Below are 23005 nucleotides of genomic sequence, written 5' to 3' on the forward strand. Positions count from 1 at the left end.
CTCTGTCTCTCTCTCTCTCTCTCAACTTGCTTAAGCCCTCATCTTCTCTTTAAAAGGCCAGATATGGCGAACCCCCTCCTCCTATGGCACATTTCTGAGAATTCACACTGTTCTGGTGAAGGTCTTTCAGAAAGAGGAGTGGTTTGGGCTGCTGGAGGGTGGGTGGAAGGAAGAGAGCAGGAGGAAGTATCTGTAAGAGGCTGGCGGGGGGAAGGCAGAGCTCAGGTATGGGGACGATGGAAAAGAGACCCTTCTGGGAGAGACTACGGAGGTCTAGGGCCCAAGGCCTGGGCCAGAGGACCTGCCAGCCACGACTTGTGTAGGCATTTGCATTCACCCTACACAGCAGCAGGAAAGCTGATTAATGTTCTCATTCTCAAATTTTTATTTATCCATTATGCATCGCCAGTAGTGTAGGGGACCCCAAATTCCTAAGTGTCCTGAGTACCTCGTAAGTGCTTAATCAGGTCCTGGGGTCTGGGATAGGTAGGAGGAGTGACCAGAAAAGTACCCTTTATGGTTCAAAAGGGCCCGAGGATCCCAGGCATTGGTAGAATGGGCTGGGATTTCTACTTGCTGTCCATCCTGAACAAAACTTTCCCCCCAAAGTCATTCTTGATTCTGTTCCAGAGATTTCTGCTTTCTTCTCTCTCTTACTCTGTCTGCTCTCTGTGGCTCTCAGCCTGGGTCTCTCTGTCTCTCTGTGTGTCTCCTTATCAAAATGCATGTCTGCTTGGTAAACCACAGTGCTGAGCATACCACTTTGCAGGGTATTGTCCCCGCTGTGTCTGCCCACACTTGGTATTTCCATCTCTGCTCTCTCCTTCCTCTCTGATAATAGTTCCTCCAACATTCCTGAACCTACACACACACACACACACACACACACACACACACTGTCCAAAAGCCAGGGAAAGCTCTCATTTTTTCTCCATACACCAAGACTGGCCCCTCCTCAGATGTCCCACCCCCTCCCCTATTTGTCCTGAATGCCTCCTCCACCCCGGCCCCACCCCCCTTGACCTGCCTGCTGTCTCCACAGGTTACCCACAGTACCTGGTGGTAGGGAACCACCTGTCAGGGGAACATCACCTGAAGATCCTGCGGGCGGAGCTGCAAGATGATGCCGTGTACGAGTGCCAGGCCATCCAGGCCGCCATACGGTCTCGCCCCGCACGCCTCACCGTCCTGGGTAAGAACCGTTGACACTCGGGGGCAAAGATGCTACGGGAAGCACACGGGCTCAGCTCCAGAAGGGCATCCCCACGGGACAAGCCCCAAGGCGTTATCCCACGCGGCTCCGTCCACTGCCGCCCCATGGTGGCAGTAACCCCCCTTCTCCCCCAAGAAAGGGAAAGTGAAAGTTCCTGCTCTGGAAATCAGGCCAACGCTAACTAGCCTGTGACCCTGTCCAACCCCAGTGTGTTTGACTCCAGCTGAAGGGGCTCCTGAATGCTTATTTGTTCAATCAGGAAGCGCATTCTGCATGCACGATGGGTGTCAGACCCTGTGCTAGGCGATGGAGATACAGAGAAGACCTACGACACAGCCTCCACATCCCGTTCTTTCTGGGTTGACTTCCCAGTAGGTGCCAGCGAAGCGTGATTTCAGCATGGCCTCCGCCTCACCTGTTCCTTCCCCACCCTTCGCTGCTCCCTGCGAACCCCAGCTCCTTTCCTAAATCATCCCTGGGAGAATTCATTTCAGGCCCTTATCCCACATCAGACCTCCGCTCCTTGGTCTTTCTCCATCTTGGTTTCCCAGGATCCCAGTACCCCCTGGGACTGGGCACTGCCTGAGAGGTCCCCACTCCTTCACTCAGGCAGACCTGCCTGAACACAAGTGAGCGAGCTCACCTGCCTCTTAAACTGCCTCATTCCGATTTCAAGTGCAGCCCCCATCAGCTCCCTCCTCCGGCCAGATGTTACTGAGGACCAAGGCCCCTGGGAACCGAGCCGTGCACATAAGGCATAATAGCAAACACATGCATACGTTTTACAGCACCTCTCAAAGCACTTCCCCTTATGTTATCACCTCAGCTGTTCTGCGCAAGGCTATGGCACAAGGATTGTTGCCCCAGATGAGAAACTGAGGCTCAGAGAAGCCAAGGGCCCCGCCCGGGGTCTCCCAGCTAGGGCTCCCACACCACCGCACTGCCTCCTCGGTGAGTCTCCTCCAGGCCAGGTATGGGACAGGGCACACGCAGCGAAACAGGGGAGCCTGGGCTCCACCCTGCCCGCCTCTTAGCTGCTGCTGTCGAGGTTTGACAACAGGGTCGGCAGCTGGGGTTCTGCCTCCTCACCTGATAGATAAGGCGCATGGCTGCTCAGGGATGAAATATTTAACAGCGTGTCAGGTTATCTTCAGATCTACACGACAGCACACAGGGCAGATTATCCCAAGCACGGCAACAAGTCCCGGAGGACCACTTACCGGGCTTGGCTTCTTGAGACAGGAGGCAGAGCTCAGGGCCAACCTCAGAAACCTCCCTCCACCTCTGAGTCTCTTCTTGGCCTGGGATGAAGGAAAGAAAACATACACCAGGTCTGGCAGGGTAAATAAGCTGGGATAGCTTGGTCCCGAATGGGGTCCTGAATGGGTCCAGAAAAGTAACCAGGCATTGTAAAGGAGAGGCAGACATCTTCTTCATTCCCAAGATGGGGCTAAAAACAGAATGGGTCTACAGTTTGGTGTGGAGGCTGAGGGAGGAGAGAGAGCAGGGGGATTTAGCGCCTAAGTGATTTTCTGGTTTTTTTGGGTACTGAACAATGCCGGAACAGATTTGTTAGCACAGTTATAGGATCATCCTCTCCAAGGGTTACTCAGCTCCCCATCCTTAGAAGAATCCGCCTTTTGCTGCCTTGTACCCCTTCTAGAAGGTACCAAAGGATGCTAAATCGAGAAGATTCTAAGCACTGCCCACCGCTGACTTCACGTGTATTCAGGACCTATGCTAAATAGAGACAGACCTCGTCCTCAAGTTCTTGTCCTGGCCTCAGAGCTTTGCCCGCTCACACTCCACCATTCACAGCTTCCCTCCTCTCTGCTATCTCGAGTCCAAATTATTCCCTGTGTTTTACAGATGAGAAAATTGAGACTCAGAGAGCAAAGCCACTCACGGCTTCATTACCACCCAAAATAGACTCCAGATTTTCCAACTCCAAACCAGTGCTGTCTGCGTGCCCAAGTGCCAACAGAATTTCCTTTGTCTGGTTGCTTAAGAGCCGGGCTCCTGAGAGCGGGGCCTTGGAATCTGATCTGAACATCAGTTTTGTCTTAGGTCACTCCTAAAAGGCATTCATTCCCCCGTCTCGCTCTGGTTGGCAGTGCCTTCCGGGCACAGAGCTGGCTTGTGCGGGGGAAAATGTTTACAAGTCTGGAAGGCAGTGGAAGAGGAAGAAGGAGGAGTTTCCAGGTGACCCCAGAAGATGAGCCAGGTGGATTCTGGAGAGCCGGAAAGGGACCTTTCCTGCAGACTCTACTGACACCACTCCTAACAAACTAACCTGAGGCAAGAAAGAGCTGCCCCAGGCTCCGCCTCCAGCCCTTCCTGACCACCCTGGGTCCCCACCCCTGAGCTGGTCCTTCAGGTCCCCACCCCTAAACCGGATCTGTAGGTCCCTACCCCTCTAATGGCCCAGCAGGTCTGTGCCTGAGGCACCCAGCCTGGCTGAGTTTCTTTTTTTTTTTTTTTAATTTTTTTTTTTAACATTTATTTATTTTTGAGACAGAGAGAGACAGAGCATGAACAGGGGAGGGTCAGAGAGAGGGAGACACAGAATCTGAAACAGGCTCCAGGCTCCGAGCTGTCAGCACAGAGCCTGACGCAGGGCTCGAACTCACGGACCGCGAGATCATGACCTGAGCCGAAGTCGGCCGCTTAACCGACTGAGCCACCCAGGCGCCCCTGGCTGAGTTTCTCTATAGTATACAGCCCCACCTGCTGCCCTGAAGAGAAGCCCTTCGTGCAGAAGCTGACCCAGCCTTCTGGAAGGGGAGCTCTGGTCTGCTCCCGGTGGTGAATAGACAGAGCGGCTACAGCGGGAAGAGGGGTGTTTTCTACCCTGGCCAGCCAGCTTCCCAACCAAGACCCCATCTGCTTTGCTGTGACATCTCAGCCCGGGAAAATGTCCCAGCCAGTTCCCCGGCGGGGGGCTGCCTTCCCTGTGTTCCAGGAATGAGAGAGCTTCCTAATTTAGTCTGTATTTGCCTGAGATAGATTTTTAATTAAATAAAGTAAGAGCCTGATTAGAACCTGCGGAAGATGTGAGAACAGAATCAGATGGTATTCCAGCAAAATTGCAAAGCAAACACTTTGGCTGGAACAGAGGGAGACCCCTGGGGGTCTTCCATCAAAGCACCAAGTGAGGAGGGCAAATACGAGAGATTATATAGCCAACAGATGTGCATTGTTAAAATATGCATCTGCCGGCAGCCTGCTTGGAGAAGCCAGAGGGCCAGCTCACAGAGCCTGCTCCGGGGAGGGCGTGGGGACCCAGCCCCGGCAGCCAAGCCTAGAGTCACAGACACATTAATTAGCCTTGTGTTTCCAGCTCTCAGATGCAATCAGGCAAGGAGCAACTTCGAGCTGAGCGTTTGCTACCCTGGGAGGCAGAGGGAGGGAGCTAGGGGACCAGGAGGGGAGGAGAGGGAAGGGGCAGAGCTTGTGAGGCTGAACAAGACAAAGACTCCCGGGGCAGGTCGAGGTTAATGGCCAGGCTGCACTCCCCCTGTGGCACCGAGGACCATGCCTTGACTCTGGAGACAGGCATCTTTCCATACGCAGAACATCTCAAGACTCACGGTATCACAGAGCAGCGGACTTGGAGACAGCAATCGTGGTCTTGCCACTAAGCAGGTGTGTGATCTTGCCCTGTTGCCCAGCCTCTCTGGGTCTCAGTTTCCTCATCTGTAACATGAAAGTGGTGATAAATAAGACGGACTGTAAGAACTGTCCAGCACCCAGGGTGCCTGGGGGGCTCAGTCAGCTGAGCGTCCGACCTCGGCTCAGATCACAATCTTGTGGTTCGTGAGTTCAAACCCCACGTCAGGCTCGCTGCCGTCAGCACAGAGCCCGCTTTGGCTCCTCTCTCCTCCTTTCTCTGCCCCTGCTCCTGCCCCACTTGCACTCTTTCTCTCTCTCTCAAAAAAATAAGCATTAAAAATAATAATAATAAAATAAAGAACTGTCCAGCTCCCAAAAAGCCTACAATAAGGAGTCAACCTTGCTGCACCAACTAGTTTAGGAAAATGGTCCGTCCCCACCGCTGGAACCAGAATTCAGGTGGTGAGTGCAGCACCGTGGACAGCATCCCACTTTGAGTCCGGAGAGGGGACCTCTCAAAGTCCTGCCCAGCACTGGGGTTCTGGACTTGACTGTACACCTTAACCCCACAGTCCTCCCTCTGGAGCCAGCTTCCACGCATACCCAGCCGTGTCTACAGGGACCCCACTGAGGTGGACATCACAGGACCCCCCTTACACATGTGCAAAGCTGCGGTGTAGGAGGAAGAGCCATGGGCCGGAAGCAGAATACCTGCACGCGGCTCGCCGTGTGTGTGACCTTGGTGAGGCCCTCAGCGCTCCCACTGGGCCTCTGGTTCAACTATGACCAGCTCTGAGTATAGGGTAGGCCCTCAATAATACTGGGTGGCTTTTAAAATAAATGAATGAGCGAGTGAGGGAATGAATGCGGTTTCTCATTCTTATCTATAAAATGAGGATAAGAAAAACACCAATCTCCCAGAATCGTTGTGAGCACCAGACTAACACATACACCCCAACGCTAAAGTGCCGTATGCTTGGAAGTTACATGTACGTGCACGCAAGTATGCACACGGGCAGGCTGCTCCTTCTTCGACCTGCAGGAGCCCCCAGGTTCACAAATATCTAAACTGTTCCATGGCCAGAGCTGTGAGGATGACACTACATTTGGCCTTTCTAACTGCCTGAAATTTTGAGAAGCGAGGACCCAGGGCAGGGAGGAAATGGAAGCCAAGGTTTTGATCAACAAGTATTTACTGAGCAGCTACTATGTGCCAAGAAGTAATCTAGACACGAAAGATTCATCGGTCAATGAAAAAAAAGGCCAGCCTTGCCCTGGTGGAGCTTGTGTTCTAGCAGAGAGAGACAGAGTCAATAAACAACAAACACAGTAATTACGTAGGTATGTAGGATGTCAGATGGTAACAAATGCTTCGAAACAGAGAAACAGCAGGGTGAAGGGGACTGGAAATAGGAGGGGGAGGATGGTGGATGGCAGGTTAATTATTAAAAAGGGTGTTTTCCTAGTCTTCCTCCCCACTTCCCTCATCTTCCTGGCCCGTTCTAATATTAACTCTGCTGTCTCGTGGCTCCCATTAGAAACAAAGCTTTCTAAATCAACATGAATTATTTAATGATGGAGACTAAGTCAATCCAAATAAAGAGGGCGTCTTTAAAACGATGTCAAGCTCCAGACACTGACGGGGCAAACAGAGAAGGCCCAAATGGGTCCCTGAGTTTGCAGAACCGCGAACTCTCCTACACCTCTCCACCAGGGGAGCTGCAGGGCAGAGGTCTCCTAAATCTTGGGTATTGGCAGCACAACCCACCCCCCCCATTCCCAATCCCCTAATCTCCTGGGTGGGTGGGTCCAGAGAAAGACTGTGAATAACTCAGGTCATACAACAAGGGAAGGCAGAGCTGAAACACAGCCCGAGAGCACCGGCTTCTCAAACTGTTCTTCCAAAAACATGGCAAGAAACCCGGCCACAGTCACCCTGTCAGTAGGGGACAGTCTGTCCCCTACAGCCCTTCTTTAGGAGGTGAGAAAGCGCCTCCACAGAACAAAGCCCAAGCCCCCTGCATGACGCATGGCGGGGGGAGGGGGGCGCCTCTGAGGCCTGCCCTCTGCTTTCCCCTAGCCCCTGCTCCAGCACCCCCTTTGTGCCAGGGACAGCTGCCAGCTTGCAGCTCCCTCCATTGCCCACACTTCTGTGCCTTCCCTCCTGTGTGCTTCCACCTGGACTGTCTTTCCCACCTTTCTTCTCTTGGCCAACTCTTGCTCCCCAGTCAGGATTCATCCTAGACATCACCTCCTCCAGGAAGCCTTCCCTGAACCCCACAGGGCCTGGCTGTCCCACTCGGTGCTCTCTTAGCCTTCCGTCCACACCTCAGTCACAACACTCGACACATTATATTGAAAGTAACTATTTCCATGTCTGCCTCCCCCTGTTTCCATGTCTGGGTCTCTCGGCACCCTGCATCTGTCCCGCCTAGTAGAGCCTGCAGGCTTGTCCTATGCAGGTGCCCAGTAACGGCCATCACGTAACTGTAGCAACGGGGTTTGGGCCAAGCTAGAGGGAGTTTGCACTGAACCTCATCCTGGAGAACAGTACCTGGCAGATACTAAGCCCTACACACAAGCAACAGTTGCGTCCTGCCTTGCCGCGCTGTGTTATGCTGTGTTTAGGGGGCAACACGGCTTCGCGGTAAGAGCCCCGACTCTGAATGCCAGATTGCCTACACTGGAAACCTAGCTCTGTCACTTTACCAGTGCTGCGACCTTGGACGAATCACCTAACCACTCTGTGCCTCAGTTTCCTCGTGTGTAAAATAGACGAATAATCACATACAATCATATTGAAGAAGGAATAATGCCTTCTTATGGTTATACAGAAGATTCGATGGGATAATTTCTCAAAACCGTGCCTGGGAAGCAGCAGGAAGGCATATAAGTACTGGCTTTTTTATCGTACCTGTTGTGGCTGTTATTACTATTATTCTTGCAATGCTGAGCAACACCAGCAAGCGACCCTTCCTTCCTGGGGGATCAGGCTCTGTGTCCTAGAGAAGCTTTGCCATCCAGTGCGCAAGGCAGCAAGACGCGATTCCTGCAGGCCCCTCCCGGCTCGCACGCCTGGGAAGACAAGCAGAATTGATTTCCTTATCTCCTTATTAAGCGTGTTTTGCCTGGGCCCCGGCCTGGTCTTAGGTGCCGTATCTCATTTGTGCTGCGTGCCTGCTTCCTGCCACATTCATTACCCTGCAATCACCCCCCAAATGGGGGCAGCAAACAAGCCAGGGATGGGAGAGAGGAGCAAAGAAAGCATCCTTATCTCCTGAAGTTCCAGACGGGAGCTGGTGTCGGAGCTATTAATGCACCTCACCCCCACCCCTCCAGCGCACCACCCCGGCCGCCAGCTCCTTCCCACTCTCTTCCTGCTCCTCCACTCTTCTGGGGGGCCCAGGCCACCCCCAGCATTTCCCTGGGCCAGAAGCAGATTCCCCTCCATACTGCCCGCCCCTCTTGGCCTTCCTGATTTAACTCCGTGCTAACCTGCGTAGGCAGGTCACAAGGTGAGTGAGGTCCCTGAGTTACCTTAAACTGACTAAGAGTCTCTGTCTCCTATATTATCTTATCAGCTCCTTGAGGGTAGAGAGCCATATACCCCCCTGAGTAACTGCCCGTAACAGTTGTTGGTGGCAAGTGGAGGCTGGGGGCGCAGCGATGGAGGGCCTCTCTGGAGATCCCTGTAGCCACCAGGCCAAGGTGCATTGACTTCAGAGCTGGGTCACTCTGGGCCCTCCTTCCTGCTGCTCCTCCCCCTCCCCAGCAGTCTCCCTGGTTCTCTAATCTGCCATGGAAGGAATGGAGCCCCTGCCTGCCTCCCACGTCCCTGCTCTTCATTTCAACCCCAGTGTCAGAACGGCCAGCAAGCTCCAGAGGGCTTGGGGGGCCCATCAGGGATGGAGGCAAACTCAGTGCTTTCCCTCTCGGCCCGTATGTAGCAGGCAGATGGCAAAGCAGGAAGTGAAGAGACCAGATGCAAGGGACGCCCTGCCTTACCTACCCAGACTCAGCCAGTGAGAAGAGAGCTAACCCACCTTGTGAAGCGGCCCAACACCGCCTCGGGCTGGAGGCGGCATCCCAAATGGCCAACCCAGGGCCGGCCCCTCTCCTCCTCCTTCCAGCATCTCGTGCGTTCAACACCAGCACAAGGGCGGGCAGGGAGGTGCCGTAGGGGCCCAACAGGCCTGCTGCACACACAAGATGCTCAGCCTCCTGCTCCTGGCCCCCAACAGCACGCCGTTCGTCATTCTGCTGATCCCCCAGTGTCCCCATCACTAAGTGGCTCCCCAGGTAGCCCCGCACCCCTGAAGGGTGATCATACCCAGGGCACCGGCATTTCTGCGGGTCTGAGACAGGACAAGGGCCCTCACCTGGAGGTCGGAAGGCATGGCAGGCCCGGGTCTTAGTCATGAGACCTGGGATAATGATGCTTTGGACACGCACACTCTCTCTCTCTCTCTCTCTCTGATAAAATCAGGAGCCGAAATGATGGAGTGCAAATCCACGCCACAGTTTGACTGTGATCCGCCTTCATTGATCCTGGTTTGGGGGTCGGACCTGGGGGACATCGGTCCCATTGTTCCCTGGCTCTCAGGAGCAAAGATAATATGTTCTTCCATTGCCTTAACCAAGTGTGACCCTGGGAGAGGCTGAGCAGGGTCCAGTCTTCAGCAAAGGGGAGCGTGAGCTCAGAGCATGGAGATTCGCGTAAGTTAGAACGTTGATCCTCTGAAGTCCGCCATTTCCCATCCTGCATGGAACCAGCAGCTTCGGGGCTGCCTGTGAAATGAGAGCCACTTTCCTGTGACTTTGAGGACGTAGCTGCCTTGAGGGGGCTCTCACCCACTCCGCCATCACGGAGCTACTTTCTCTGGCTTGGGCATGGCTTCCAACATCCCTACGTGCTTGGAAAAGCACAGGCAAGAGCCCACTTCTGTCCAGGAGCCTTACCAGAGTCCTCCGTCAGGAAGCCCAGCTGGCCGTGTACAAGGCTCCCTGTTCATGCATCAATCTTATTACACACACACAGACCCCTTACCTCAAGGACAAATGCACTGGTGTGTGCGCGTGCACAAACATGCACACACACACACAAAATTCAAAGCATGGCCGGCTCATGATGGGAAGACAAGGAGACACTGTCGCCGTTGGGAATCTGTCACTGTTGGGACATGGACAGATCTTGGTAGCTCAACAGAAGTATTGACCCTCCCTCCCTGTCGGGCCCAGAAATGAATGGAGTAGGTGGAGCATGATATTCCCCAGCAGGAAGCCCCACTTCTCTATCGATCCCCCCTAATGAAAAACGGAGTGAAGGGGGAAGAGAGGGAGGGCCAGGACAAGCCAGTCCCACCCAGGAATGGATTGCCTCTCTCCGGACTCTGGCCTCCCGGGCACCGTGGATATCACACCCAGGTCCGTGGCCAAGGCCAGCCCCGGGAAAGCCCAAAACCGGCTGAGCTTGGCAGGGAGACCTCCAAGGGTAAAAATAGCTCACCGATTCTCTGCTCTGACCTCAGCCCAGGCCTGAGACGAGGGTTTCATGGCAAATTATGGATTTAAAACTAGCAATGAATCTCCATTACAGCATGAAATGAGAAAGGAAAATGCCACTAAATGGAAGCCTTCCCCCAGCAGCCAATGGGGCAAGGGAGGGGTGTAGTTTTAGGAGGGGGTTAGAGCTGCAGTCACACACCCACAGCAGACTCACAGGAGTAGTCCCAGAAAGGGCCCTGGGAGAGTGGGCAGGGGCCGGAGCCCAGGGGAGATCCCTGCTGTCCCAGATCAGCATAGGGTGCCACAGTAGCGGGGGATGCCTGGCTGCAGGCACGTTCCTGCAAAGGAAACAGACACAGCTATCTAAGCAGTGGGAACAGCCAGAGCTTTGTTATTTTGCTGCTGTGTTGGGATGACACCTACAGGGTAGGTCCAGCCAGAGAGGGGCATTTCAGGAAACTTGGGTCATCCACCTGGGTGCCTGTATTTATCCTTTCACCATCTCCCATCACGTCTGCCAGCAGGCCCCACATCTCCTTTTATAGTTGAGAAAGCTGGGGCACAAAGAGACCCATTAACTTTCCCAAGGTCATACAAGAAGAAAGAAAAAGAGCTAGAATCTGGATGCAGGTCTTTCAGGCTCTAAAATTCTTGCTCTTTCTGCTAAGTCCTGCCTCTCCCTTTTCCAAATTCTGCTCAGACTTTCTGCTGACTCCTCCCCTTAGGATCCTAGACCACCATGATATAGGTCTCTTTCTGGCCCCAAGGAATTCCAGGAGCCCTGTCTGAGCCCCAACACTGTCCCAGGACCCCCACAGTCAGAGAGGGGCCTGCACAATGAGGTGAAGGCTTCCTGCCAGCCCCCATTCCCCCGATGCGTCCTGGGAGCCAGGGCCTCTAGACCCATAGCATCTATTTTCCTCCCATTAAGTCTCACTATCAGAGGACTGCCCACTGCCCCTTTCCCCATCACTCTGGGCCTCTACATTATTCTGTCCCTGCGGAGGAGATTTACCCAAGTGGGAGCTTCCTAAGGCACCCAGAAGCCCACACAGGTGCCTCCATTTCACAAAAATAAGTAGCTGAGACCCACAGCCCAAGAAGGCTGGCTTCCAAGAGAGTGTCACATTTCACAAGTCGATCAAGGTGTTTGTAAATGTTTATAGAAAGGAGGAACTTTCCATATGTAAATATGTCAGGAACTGTGTTAACAGCTGGAAAATCACCTGGTGCCTGCCGGGAACACCAGTGCAGCCACAGTGGTGGATGGTGGCCACACAGCCATCCCTCTGGAAGAGCGGGTCCTGCTCTGCCTCCCACCCTCTGCTCGCTTCTCTCTATCTACGCACAGAGATGGACACACACACATTCTCTAGGATGGTGGGAAGACCTCATTTTGCAGGTGGGTCAACTGAGGTCGAAAAGGAAAGGAAATATGCCAGAGGCTGCGCAATGCATGGAAGGGAAAGCGAGTTACCTCTGACTCTACAAGACAGAGAAAGTTGGGCTCTGAAGCAGGGTCACCTGGGACGGCCCTGCCTCTCCTCCAGCCCCGGCCCCAAATACCAAGTTGGGTATCAGTTGTATTGAGACCAAACCTAACCTTGATTAGAGAATCAGAGCTGGAAGGAATCCACCAATCAAGGGTTCTTTTGTTCCATTTTCCAACATGTATCTATGCACCTTCCATGTGCCAGGTACTGTTCTAGGCACTGGGAATATACATCAGTGTATAGAGCTGATAGGCTATAAACAGAGTCAAATCTCCTGCCTTCATGGAGCATGTATTCTAGCGGAGGGAGTTAGACAATAAGCAATAAACATTTTTTAAAATGTTATCGTCTCTTAGAAGGTGGTAAGTGCTATCAAATAAAGTAGAACAGAGTCTATGGAGTTGAGTTTCTTAGGGAAAGGATAGGTAGAACAATCAGGGTAGACCTCCCAGAAAAGGTGAGGTTTTTTTCATCTTTCCCTTTATTTTTTTAACAGCTTTATTGAGGTATGATTTACACACCATTAAATTCAACCATTGTAAGTTTATAGCTCAATGATTTTTAGGGTTGAGAGACCATTGCCACAATCTTCTGTTAGGCCATTCCCATCACCCTAAAAAGCTTCCTTGTCAGTCTCTCTTAGACCCTCAGTCCCAGAACCACTGATCCTCCTTCTGTGTCTATGGATTTGCCTTTTCTGGACATTTCATCTAAATAGAATCAAACAATATGCGTCCTTGCCATCTGGCTCCTTTCACTCAGCATAGTATTTTTGAGTTTGCCTATGGGGTAGCATGTATCCATAGTTCATTTCTTGTTATTGCTGAATAGGATTGTTTGGACAGACCACATATTGTTTATCCATTCACCTCTTGATGGACATTTGGGCTGTTCCAGTTTAATGCTGCTATGAACATCCACATACAAGGCTGTGTGGGTATATGTTTTCCTTTTTCATGGGGTACATTCCTAGGAGTGAAGCAACTAGCTCATGCGGAAAGCTTACGCTTAACTTTTTAAGAAAGTGCCAAACTCTTTCCCAAAATGGTGGTGTCATTTTATTCTGTTCTCACTGACAGTTTGTGAGAGTTCCAGTTTCTCTACATCCTCCCCAACACTCATTGTTGTTTGGCTTTTCTATTATGGTTATTCTAGCAAGTTTAAAGTGGTATCCCATTATGGTTTTGATTGCATTCTTCTAATGATTAATGATGTTGAGCATCTTTTGATGTGATAGTTATCAATGTTTATGTTCTTTGGTGAAATGTCTATTCATACTTTTTGCCCATTTTTAAATTGGGCCATTTGCCTTATTATTATTGTGTTAGAAGAATTCTTTATACTTTCTGGGTACAAGTCTTTTATCAGATATATGATTTGCACATATTTTCTTCCAGTTTGTGGCTTCTCTCTTCATTTTCTTAAGCGTGCCTTTTAAAGTACAAAAACTTCTCATTTTAATCAAGTCTAATTTTATAGAGTTTTTTTGTTCTGCTATGAATTGTGCTTTTGATATTATATCTAAGAACTTTGTCTCACCCAAGATCACAAAGATTGACTCCTATATTTTCTTCTACAAGTTCTATAAGTTTTAGCTCTTACATTTAGTATATAGCTCATTTTAAGTTAATTTCTGTGTAATTTGTGAGGTCAGGACCTAAATTCATCATGTTTGCATACAGCTATCCAGTTGACCCCATTTGATGAAAAAGCCTATCCTTTACTGAATTGCCTTCACGTCTTTGTCAAACATCAACTGACCAAAAATGTAAGGGTTTCTTTCCAGACTCTCAATTCTGATGCATTGATCTGTAAGTCTCTTCTTTATGCCAGTACTACGCTGGCCTAATTACATGACTTTATAGCAAGTTTTGAAGTCAGGAATGGTAACTCCTCCAATTCTTTTTCAAAGTGGTTTTAACAAGTTTGGCTCCTTTGCATTTCCCTATAAATTCTAGGATCAACTTATCAATTTCTGCAAATATGGTTGCTGAAGTTTGATAGAAACTGTGTTGAAGCTACAGACCAATTCGAGGACTGCCATCTTAACAATACTGAGTCCTCTAATCCATGATCATGGGATGTCACTCCATTTATTTAGATCTCTAATTTTTCCAGCAATATTTGTAGTTGTCAGTGCATGCCCTGTACTTCTTTTGTTTCATTCCTGAGTATCCTATTGTGATGCTACCATGAATAAAATGGCTTTCTTAATTTCTTTTTCAGATTGCTCATTGCTAATATATAAAAGCACAAGCAATATTTGTATATGGATCTTGGATCCTGTAACTTTGCTGAAACCACATTTTTTATATTTTAATAGTTTTTTTGTGGATTCCTTAAGATTTTCTCTCTATATATTTTCTATATATATTATTTTGTTTGAGAGTAAAGACAGTTTTACTTCTTTTCCAATCTGATGCCTTTTTTCCCTTGTTGAAATCACTAGAACTTCCAGAACAAAGTTGAATACAAGTGGTGGGAGCAGACATCCTGGCTTTATTTCCAGTCTCTTTCACCGTAAAGTATGCTAGCTGTAAGTTTCACATAGATACCCTATATCCAGTTGAGGAAGTTTCCATCTGTTCCTGGTTTGTTGGGAGCTTTTACCATGAATGATACTGGGTTTTATGAAATACTCTTACTACATCTATTGCAATTATCATGTGGGTTTTGTTCTTTATTCTGTTATTGTGGCATATTACATTAATTGATTTTCAAATATCAAACCAAGCATGCATTCCTGGGATAAATTTTATTTAGTCATGGTGTATAATCTTTTTTATATGTTTCTGCATTTGGTTTGCTAATTTTTGGTTGGGGGCTTTTCCTCTATATTCATGACGGACCATAGTCTGTAGTTCTCTTTTCTTGTGATATCTTTGTCCGGCTTTAGTGTCAGGGCAATACTTGCCTTATAGAATGAATTGGAAAGTGTTTCTTCCTCTACATTCTGGAGTGTTTTACGAAGGATTGGTATTATATCTTCTTTAAACATTTGATAGAATATATCATTTCTTTAATTGGCATAGCTGTGTTCAGCTTTTCCACGTAGAAGGTGGTGTTCGAACAAAGACTTGAAGAGGTGAAGAAGTTGGCTGTGAATCTTGGAGGAGGATCTTATGCTAAGTGAAAAAACAATCATTGAAGTGTTCTTAATCGAGGAGTGGAGGATCCAAGTCCCATTTTGAAAGGATCACCCTGGCTGCCGAATTGAGTACAAACTATAAGAGGACAGAGGAAGGAGACCCGTTAAGAGGCTCCTGTACTAATATAGGTGAAAGGTGTGCGTACTCAGACCAGGATGGTGGCAGTGGAGGTAGGAGACAACAGGTGTGAGAGAAATAGAGGAGTCAAGCACAGAGCCAATTGTAAAGTTGGATACAAAATTCTGAATGTAAAGGTGCATTTCTGGGGGAATGTTTCACATTCTCATAGGAGCTTAGTCAGTAAGCTCCCAAAAACTTAATAACTAATATAGACCAACTTCTTTAGTTTCCTAAAAATAAAAGCCCGGCATTGGGCTCTGTGCTGACAGCTCAGATCTTGGAGCCTGTTTTGGGTTCTGTGTCTCCCCCCTCTTTTTGCCCCTCCCCTGCTCATGCTCTGTCTATCAATAGTAAATAAACGTTTAAAAAAAAAAAAGCTTGGACTATCCCAGGAGCTTCCCCCACTGCCTTGAGGGCTTGCATGAGGGTATGTGTGATTGGACCCCTCTCCCCCATGTTTAATGAGACCCACTCACCCCTGCCTAGGAGCACCTGGGGGAGAGAGCAGGTATCCTGGGATAGCCTGACCTCTACTTCCGGCTTCTAGTGCCCACCTGCCTTCCAGACCAGGGTGGCCCTCCCAGGGCTCACATCTGCCTTCACAGTAATCTGCCCTCCTCTCCAAACATTGCCCTTGGTCCATCTGGGGTCACCAGACTCTGAAGCCTCCGCAGGCAGATCTGGGAGAAAGCCTTTTCGCCATCCACAGCTCCCTTTCCACACAGAATGACAGAAAAACAGCAGCTTATCTGTTTAAGAGAATGAGAGTCCTTGGCTTTTATCTGTGCGGGAATCTTATCTAAACAGGTTCAGGTAGCAAGAGTGAGAGAGAAAAATAATTAAGGGAAAGGCAGGTAAAACGTTGACATTATTATTACTTAAGTGCCAGAAAGCTTTTAGTTCTTGTTTTTATACCAGTGACACCCAGTGAGGGGAAATCAGCTTGGCCCATTATCTGAGCCACACACACCCGCTCACCCCACCTCCCCGCCACCTATAAATCTTATCCAATGGCTTCCATTGGCAAGACAGAAAAATAATTAAAGCGAAGGTGGGTGAAATGTTGATGTTATTACTGTAATGCAACAGCCTGTTTAGTTTCTACACCAATGAAATGCAACCGAGGGAAATCAGTTTTCAAGATTACCTTTCCGAGATGCAAATCAGAGAGCCGAAACAGGGCTTAGAGGAGGCAGGAGCCAAAACAGGAAACATTTCCAAGTCTGTGGCAGTCTCTCAGGGGCTTTTAAGCCCACAATTTACCTTTCGACTGCATCCTATTTTCTCTCAAATCCTTTATTTCCCACTTATTTATTGACTAGAGACACAGCACCAAAAGGGAGAAAAAGAGAGAGAAAGAGTGATTCTCCAACTGCTGGTCTTAAAAATCCATCGCAGGAAATGGTTCTCCAGAGGCAGGATTCCAGCACTCACTGTGAACCAGTTCTTAATTGAATCGCTTTACTCCAAGGTGTGTCCACCTGGAGGGATGGCTTCTTCTGAGACTGCTCCTGGACGGAGGAGCTGTCCCATCTTGTCCTGGCCAGATGAGGGGGTGGGGTTGCTGTGGGCAGCACTCCCAGGACAGGCCTCTGGGCCCTACACATGCAGCCAGGCTGGGACTCTGCCTTCCCTGTAGACATGCTGCTCCCAGAATAGCTTTAGAGTTTTTTTAAATCGTTGCCAACATTTAAGATTCTGAAGGGTCTTGCATTAAAAATTCAGATTTCTGGGGGCGCATGGGTGGCTCGGTGGGTTAAGAGTGTGACCTCTACTCAGATCATGATCTTGCCATTCATGGGTTCGAGCTCCGAGTCGGGCTCTGTGCTGACAGCTCCGAACCTGGGGCCTGTCCCTCCCCAAGTCATGAGTGTGTGCTCGCTCTCTCTCTCTCTCTCTCAAAAATAAACATTAAAAAAAATTTTTTTAATAAAAATTCAGATTTCTGGCTTCTCTTGCAAAGATCTGGCAAATCAGGACCATTTGCCTGCTTGGCAACAAGGGTGTGGTGGCCGCCCCCTTCAGTGCGTGGTGGCCCGCTGGTCCCCACTCATTGTCGCTGTCTTCAGCCACTTGGTGCATTCACACTACACCGAAATCCTCTGTCCCTGATCTCACCAACTCCCTGTGTGGACCGGCCTTCCTGGAACGCACAGCATGCACCTGGCCTGGTGATAGAAACAGAAGCAGGACGAGGAGGGGAAGGGGTACAGAAGGCCAGCAGCACCCAGCCACACTAGCGAAGTCACTGAGGGGGGGGGGCTCGAAGGAGGGTTTGAGGTGAGGTTTGAGGCATAAGTGGAATTTAGACAAATTAATCAATTTGTCACAGATGAGTGGACAGCGTGTTCCTTCCCCACTAACAGCTGCTCTATTGTAAGGAGCCCAGAACTTGTGACTGAGCTCTCTCCTGCCAGTCACTGCCTAGTATGAAAATGCTCCGGACAGAGCCTGCCCCATAAACAGGACCCATGACCAGCTGGAGTAGGAGGATCTGCCCGGCAGGCAGCGAATTAAGTAAAATTACTCTCGCCTTCCCCAACATGGTCGGGAGAGGCATTTCCCTAGTTAATCTTGTATTCTGGTTAATAGAGAGTTATCGGATCAACATCAGACCCCCATCAGCCCTGAAAAATATAAGAATGCGCTAAAACTGTGTCCCTTTTTCCAACTGAAACTAATTGGAGTCTCCGGAATAACTTGTGGCTAGCCTCATTTGACACAAAGTAGCCCTTGGTTCTACGCCCTTTGTGCCGGGCTGTATAATAGGGTCTCTGAGGACCCACGGCAGAGCCTCTAGGGCTGTGTTGATCCAGCAGCCACTAGCCACAAGTGGCTATTTGATTCTAATTTCGAGGGAATTAAGAGCAAATAAAACTAAAAATAGAGCTCCTCAGTCACACTAGCCTCACTTCGAGGGCTCAGTAGCCACACGTGGCTTCGAGAAAGCCGGTCTAAATATGACTCAGGCATTCCTGGGTCCTCTCACCAAATTCCATCTCATCATACTCCCAACAGCCCAACAGCATCCAATAGTAGGGACCGTCTCAAAGGCTTAGACCTGGAGACGTAGAGGTCGGCTTCCCAGGAGCTAGCATGAATACCACGATGCGGTCACTGAGTAGAAGCTTCCCGTTAATTCATTCGCTCCTTTATTTAGCAAATCTTTATTAAATTCCTGCTCTGTGTGAAAGTGTCAGATACCAAGGGGAGAGGCAGAAATAGTAAAACATCATCTGTACCCTCGAGGAATTTATAGCCACAGGAGAGAAAAAAACATATAAAGCACTTACTGTCATATGAGGCAGAGTGAGAGAGGTGTTTGAATACATAAGCAAAATACAGAGAAAGTGTTCATTTCAACCGAGAAAATCTGGGAAGACTTCACAAGGGAAGTGGCTCTTGAACTCTCTCTTAAAGAATCAGTGGGATTTTAGTAGAAAGAGGATGAAAAAATAATCATAAGAACACCAGCAAAAGCACAGAGACATCGAAGAATTAGCATACTCTGAAGGAAGAGCCAGGGTTCAGAGATGACTGGAGCAGATGAGAAAGGAATGGACTGGATGAGTGGAAGTGAGTGATGGAGTGGAAGAGGAAGTGATGGAATAGATGAGTGAAAATGGAACAGGGAAGTGATGGAGTGGATAGTGGAAGTGATGGAGTGGATGAATGGAGGTGAGGGAGTAGATGAAGAAGTGATGGAGTAGATGAGTAGAAGCGATGGACTGGAAGAGGAAATGGTGGAGTAGAAGAGGAAGCGATAGAATAGATGAGAAGTGGAATAGATGAGGAAGTGAAGGAGTGGATGAATGGAGGTGAGGGAGTAGATGAAGAAGTGATGGAGTAGATGAGTAGAAGTGATGGACTGGAAGAGGAAATGGTGGAGTAGAAGAGGAAGTGATAGAATAGATGAGAAGTGAAATAGATGAGGAAGTGAAGGAGTGGATGAATGGAAGTGAGGGAGTAGATGAAGAAGTGATGGAGTAGATGAGTAGAAGCGATGGACTGGAAGAGGAAATGGTGGAGTAGAAGAGGAAGTGATAGAATAGATGAGAAGTGGAATAGATGAGGAAGTGAAGGAGTGGATGAATGGAAGTGAGGGATTAGATGAAGAAGTGATGGAGTAGATGAGTAAAAATGGAATAGGGAAGTGATGGAGTGGATAGTGGAAGTGATGGAGTAGATGAATGGAAGTGAGGGAGTAGATGAAGTGATGGAGTAGATGAGTAGAAGCGATGGACTGGAAGAGGAAATGGTGGAGTAGAAGAGGAAGCGATAGAATAGATGAGAAGTGGAATAGATGAGGAAGTGAAGGAGTGGATGAATGGAGGTGAGGGAGTAGATGAAGAAGTGATGGAGTAGATGAGTAGAAGTGATGGACTGGAAGAGGAAATGGTGGAGTAGAAGAGGAAGCGATAGAATAGATGAGAAGTGGAATAGATGAGGAAGTGATAGATTAGATGAGGAAGTGGAATAGGAAATGGGGCTCCATAGGAAAAGGCCTTGAGCCATGCCAAAGAGTTTGAACCTTGGGTTATAAGCAGTGGGGACCACTGTAGGTGTTTGAGAAAGTTCATCTGATCTGGTGGTGCCTGGAAGAGAGCCATGTGGTGTATGGGGCCTGGATCTGAAGGCAGGAAAGTGCTGGTTAGTTAGATACTGGTTAACAGAAGGTAGGACAACCAGGAGTTTGCTGAAGCACTTGCTAGAGACTAGAAAGGGGAAGTGCTGGGGCGGGGGTACTGGAGTGGGGTTGGAGGGTTTATTAGCCAGGGGACTCCTATGTAATGCCTTGAATCCCATTCAGTTCAACAATGATTCTAGCAGCAAGTATCCCATGATGCCTAAGCAATGCACAGTTTCTCTAATAATCAGAAGTTTCCATACCTCGGGATCCCGAGCCATTTAATGATTGGTATTTGCTGAAGGCCCACTGTGGGTGGCTCTGCGGAGTACCTCAACCCCAGAGCACGGGGGAAAGTGCTGGTCACATGAGCCAGGGGACCCGAGTGCTGGCGCAGCTCCGCCCCCATAGACTCACCTATGAGCCATGCATTCTCTCAGAGTCTCCTGTACTCGCTAGAAGGTTAGAGGATGAAAATCACGGGTGTGAGGTCGCCTGCGCCCCCACGAGCCCCTTCCCCCTGTGTCTGTGGCAGTCAGCATGCCCCGGAGACTATTAGCACCTCTCTGGGAATATTTAACTGAAAACAATTTCTAGTTGGGATCTGTTATAATTACTAATTAGATCTGATTATAATTATCTCTCGCTGCCATCCCTTACCTGACACACAGGATAGCACAAGGCCTGGCGACAATTAGCAGTGAGTCTTTCCTGATACACTGGCTGATTAGGAACACAATTGCAGGGTCGGGGGGGAAGAGCCCGGCTTATTAAAGGAGGCTGCTGTTTACCGAGGAATGTTGTGATCAAATTAGATTAAAATTAATGAGGGGGAAACTCAGAGTGTGGAAATGTGTGTTTTTTCCCTCAACTATCTCCTTTCTGTCTCAGCTGATGACATCATTTGGGGGAAGAAGCTGAACCCCCCCTTTGTGCCCCTTGGGCTTTTGGGGTTTTTGATGGCCCACCCCACCTCTTGCCCCCTGCCGCTCACCAGCCCAATCCAGCCCAGAGTGAGGCAATGGATCTGATTAACAGACTCTGGGAAAGTCGCTTGAACTCTCTGAGCCTCAGCTTCCTCGTCTGTAAAATGGGGAAGACACTTGCCTCTGAGCCAGACACCTGCCCCAGTTACCCGCAGGGGACTGGGAAGGGCTATGTGCACAACAGGGGTTCTGGAAGCCAGAGACCATGGCTTAGTCATCTGGAAATCTCTGGGCTCAGCCCCAGGCTTGACTTCAGAGAAAGCACTGGTAACTGAAGGAGGAACCACACTAAAGCCCCATCCAGCACCAGGACAGGAGCTTCCCCGCCCCCAAGAGCAGCAGGCCCCACGTGGGGAAGAGATGCCAGCCAAGATGCGGCCACCCTTCCCTGGGCACTCACGAGGTTGCCCTCAGCATGGTTTCCTTACCGGGCAAACAAGTGGATAACTTCTCCATCCCAATGGATCACCTCGGAGAGAGGAGACCTGAGAGCCAGTTGTGCAACGTGGGGCAAGTCACCTTCCTTCTCTGGCCTGGAGCATCTTTATCCATAAAGAGTGCCCTAGGCAACCTGAGCTGATTCTGACAAGCAGAGGCAAGCTTGGGACACATGCAGTGCGCCATTACGTGATCGGTCTGGTGCCTGCAGGCTCGGGCACTGGGGAGACCCGAATGATTTGTTTGAAACACCCTTGACGTGCTACATACTGGCGAGAGACAGCAGAGATGCCGGGCACACAGGCAACGGCCCTTCTCCGTTGTTTTGGCGAAGACAAGACACGCACGCGCGCCCACACACACGCATGCAAATGCACATGCACGAGCAGACACAACCACCAAATAGGCCCTTAGGCCCGGGCACATGCAGAGTATACTCCCCTGTATAAAGCATGCTAATTTATGCACCTGCTCTGGCAAAGTACTTGACCTGCTATCTGAAGGGACTCTCAGAGGGATCCAAGAGTACATTTTCCTCTGCCCTTACCCCTGCTTCAAGAGTAGGTCCCCCCTCCCTGCACCGCTTGGTTTCTCCCCAGCAAGTCCCTCCCATCCTCCTGGGCCTCCAAGAAGCAGTTCTGGGTGAACTAGGAGGGGTGGAGGGGCGGCGGCCCCAGCTCCTGGGGGTCCAGAGAGAAGTTTCTGGGACTTAGGATCTGTGTCTGTCCCAGTGGGCCAAGCCCTGCTTCCCAAGGCCTGGCTCCCTGCCCAGCACACCCGGCACCCAGTCTTCATGTCTGCCCCCCACCCAGCCTTTCTGGGGGCTTCTGTTCAGAGTTCTGATCTCGTGAGAAAGCAAGCCAGGGCTAGCCCTCAGTGCTTGGCAATCTACCCTGGGCTTAACCTCCTTTTCTGGGAATCTCCGTGCCACCCTGCCTCCCTCGAGGCCTTCTTTCCTGTTGCGTCCATCATACCCACCCTTCGCTCTGCACTGGAGAATCCAAGACCTGGATTCTCGTGTAGTTGAGAAGTGCGTTGGCAAGGAGCCATGGTGTGGTAGAGAAGGCACCGGACTCATAACCACGTTCCTAAGCCCTAGTACTGTGTGACCTTGTCCAAATCACTTAGCCTCTCTGACCCTCCATTTCTTCTTCTACAAGAATTAAGAATACCTGCCTTGCCAGCGTTCATGGCTATTATGAAAAGAAAGATGAATATGTATAGGAAAGCCTGTTACAAACAGCACAGTGCCTCACAATGTTCTGAGCACAGGTACCTTTGAGATTGGCCGTCCATTTCTGCAAAAATCGGTTCCGGTTGTCTATTGCCGTGTGACAAATCACCCCACACCCAAGGGCTTTAAACAACAGTGATTGTTTATTAGCTCTCACAGTCTGTGCAGGTCAAGGAGTTAAAACCAGCCCAGCAGGATGGTTCCGGCTCAGGGTGTCTCGTTGCAATCAGACGTAGGAGGGGCTAGGGTCATGTCAAAGTCTCCTTTCCTCGTGCACCTGAAGCCTGGACTGGAGTGTGGAGCTCCCCGGGCATCTCCCTCCATCTGTGCACGGTCTCTCCTCACAGTGTCTCAGCATGGTGGCTGCAGGGCAGTGAACTTCTCACATGGCTGCTTAGGGCTCCGAACTGCGTGTCTAGCCCCCACTGGCAAATGCACCAGAAGTGCTCTGTTGCCCCCTGGGGCACCCCAGCTGAGTGAGGCCGCCGCCCATCTGCCCCTTTGTTAGCCATCTGCATGCGGGAGCCCCCGTCTTCCTCTCTCCCTGACACACGGCCTCCCCTGCTGGCTCCCACCAACCCTGGTGTCTTATGGCCAGAATCCACGTGTGGCACTTGCTGACCCCAGC

General features: G+C 50.0%; 1 protein-coding gene across 6 annotated transcripts in view; it reads left to right on the plus strand.

Annotated features, from left to right (window-relative positions):
* The window catches only part of KIRREL3 (kirre like nephrin family adhesion molecule 3), a 551439-nt gene that overhangs the window by 460207 nt on the left and 68227 nt on the right, over window positions 1–23005 (plus strand). For all 6 annotated transcript variants that reach the window (XM_019421382.2, XM_019421381.2, XM_019421383.2 and 3 more), the window contains one exon: window positions 1043–1192. In XM_019421382.2, the coding sequence (XP_019276927.1) occupies window positions 1043–1192 (150 nt within the window). The remainder of the gene's footprint in view (window positions 1–1042; window positions 1193–23005) is intronic.

Source organism: Panthera pardus, unplaced genomic scaffold (genome assembly GCF_024362965.1).
Source record: "Panthera pardus isolate Hobbes unplaced genomic scaffold, ASM2436296v1 HiC_scaffold_12, whole genome shotgun sequence".
Taxonomy (NCBI): Eukaryota; Metazoa; Chordata; class Mammalia; order Carnivora; family Felidae; genus Panthera; species Panthera pardus.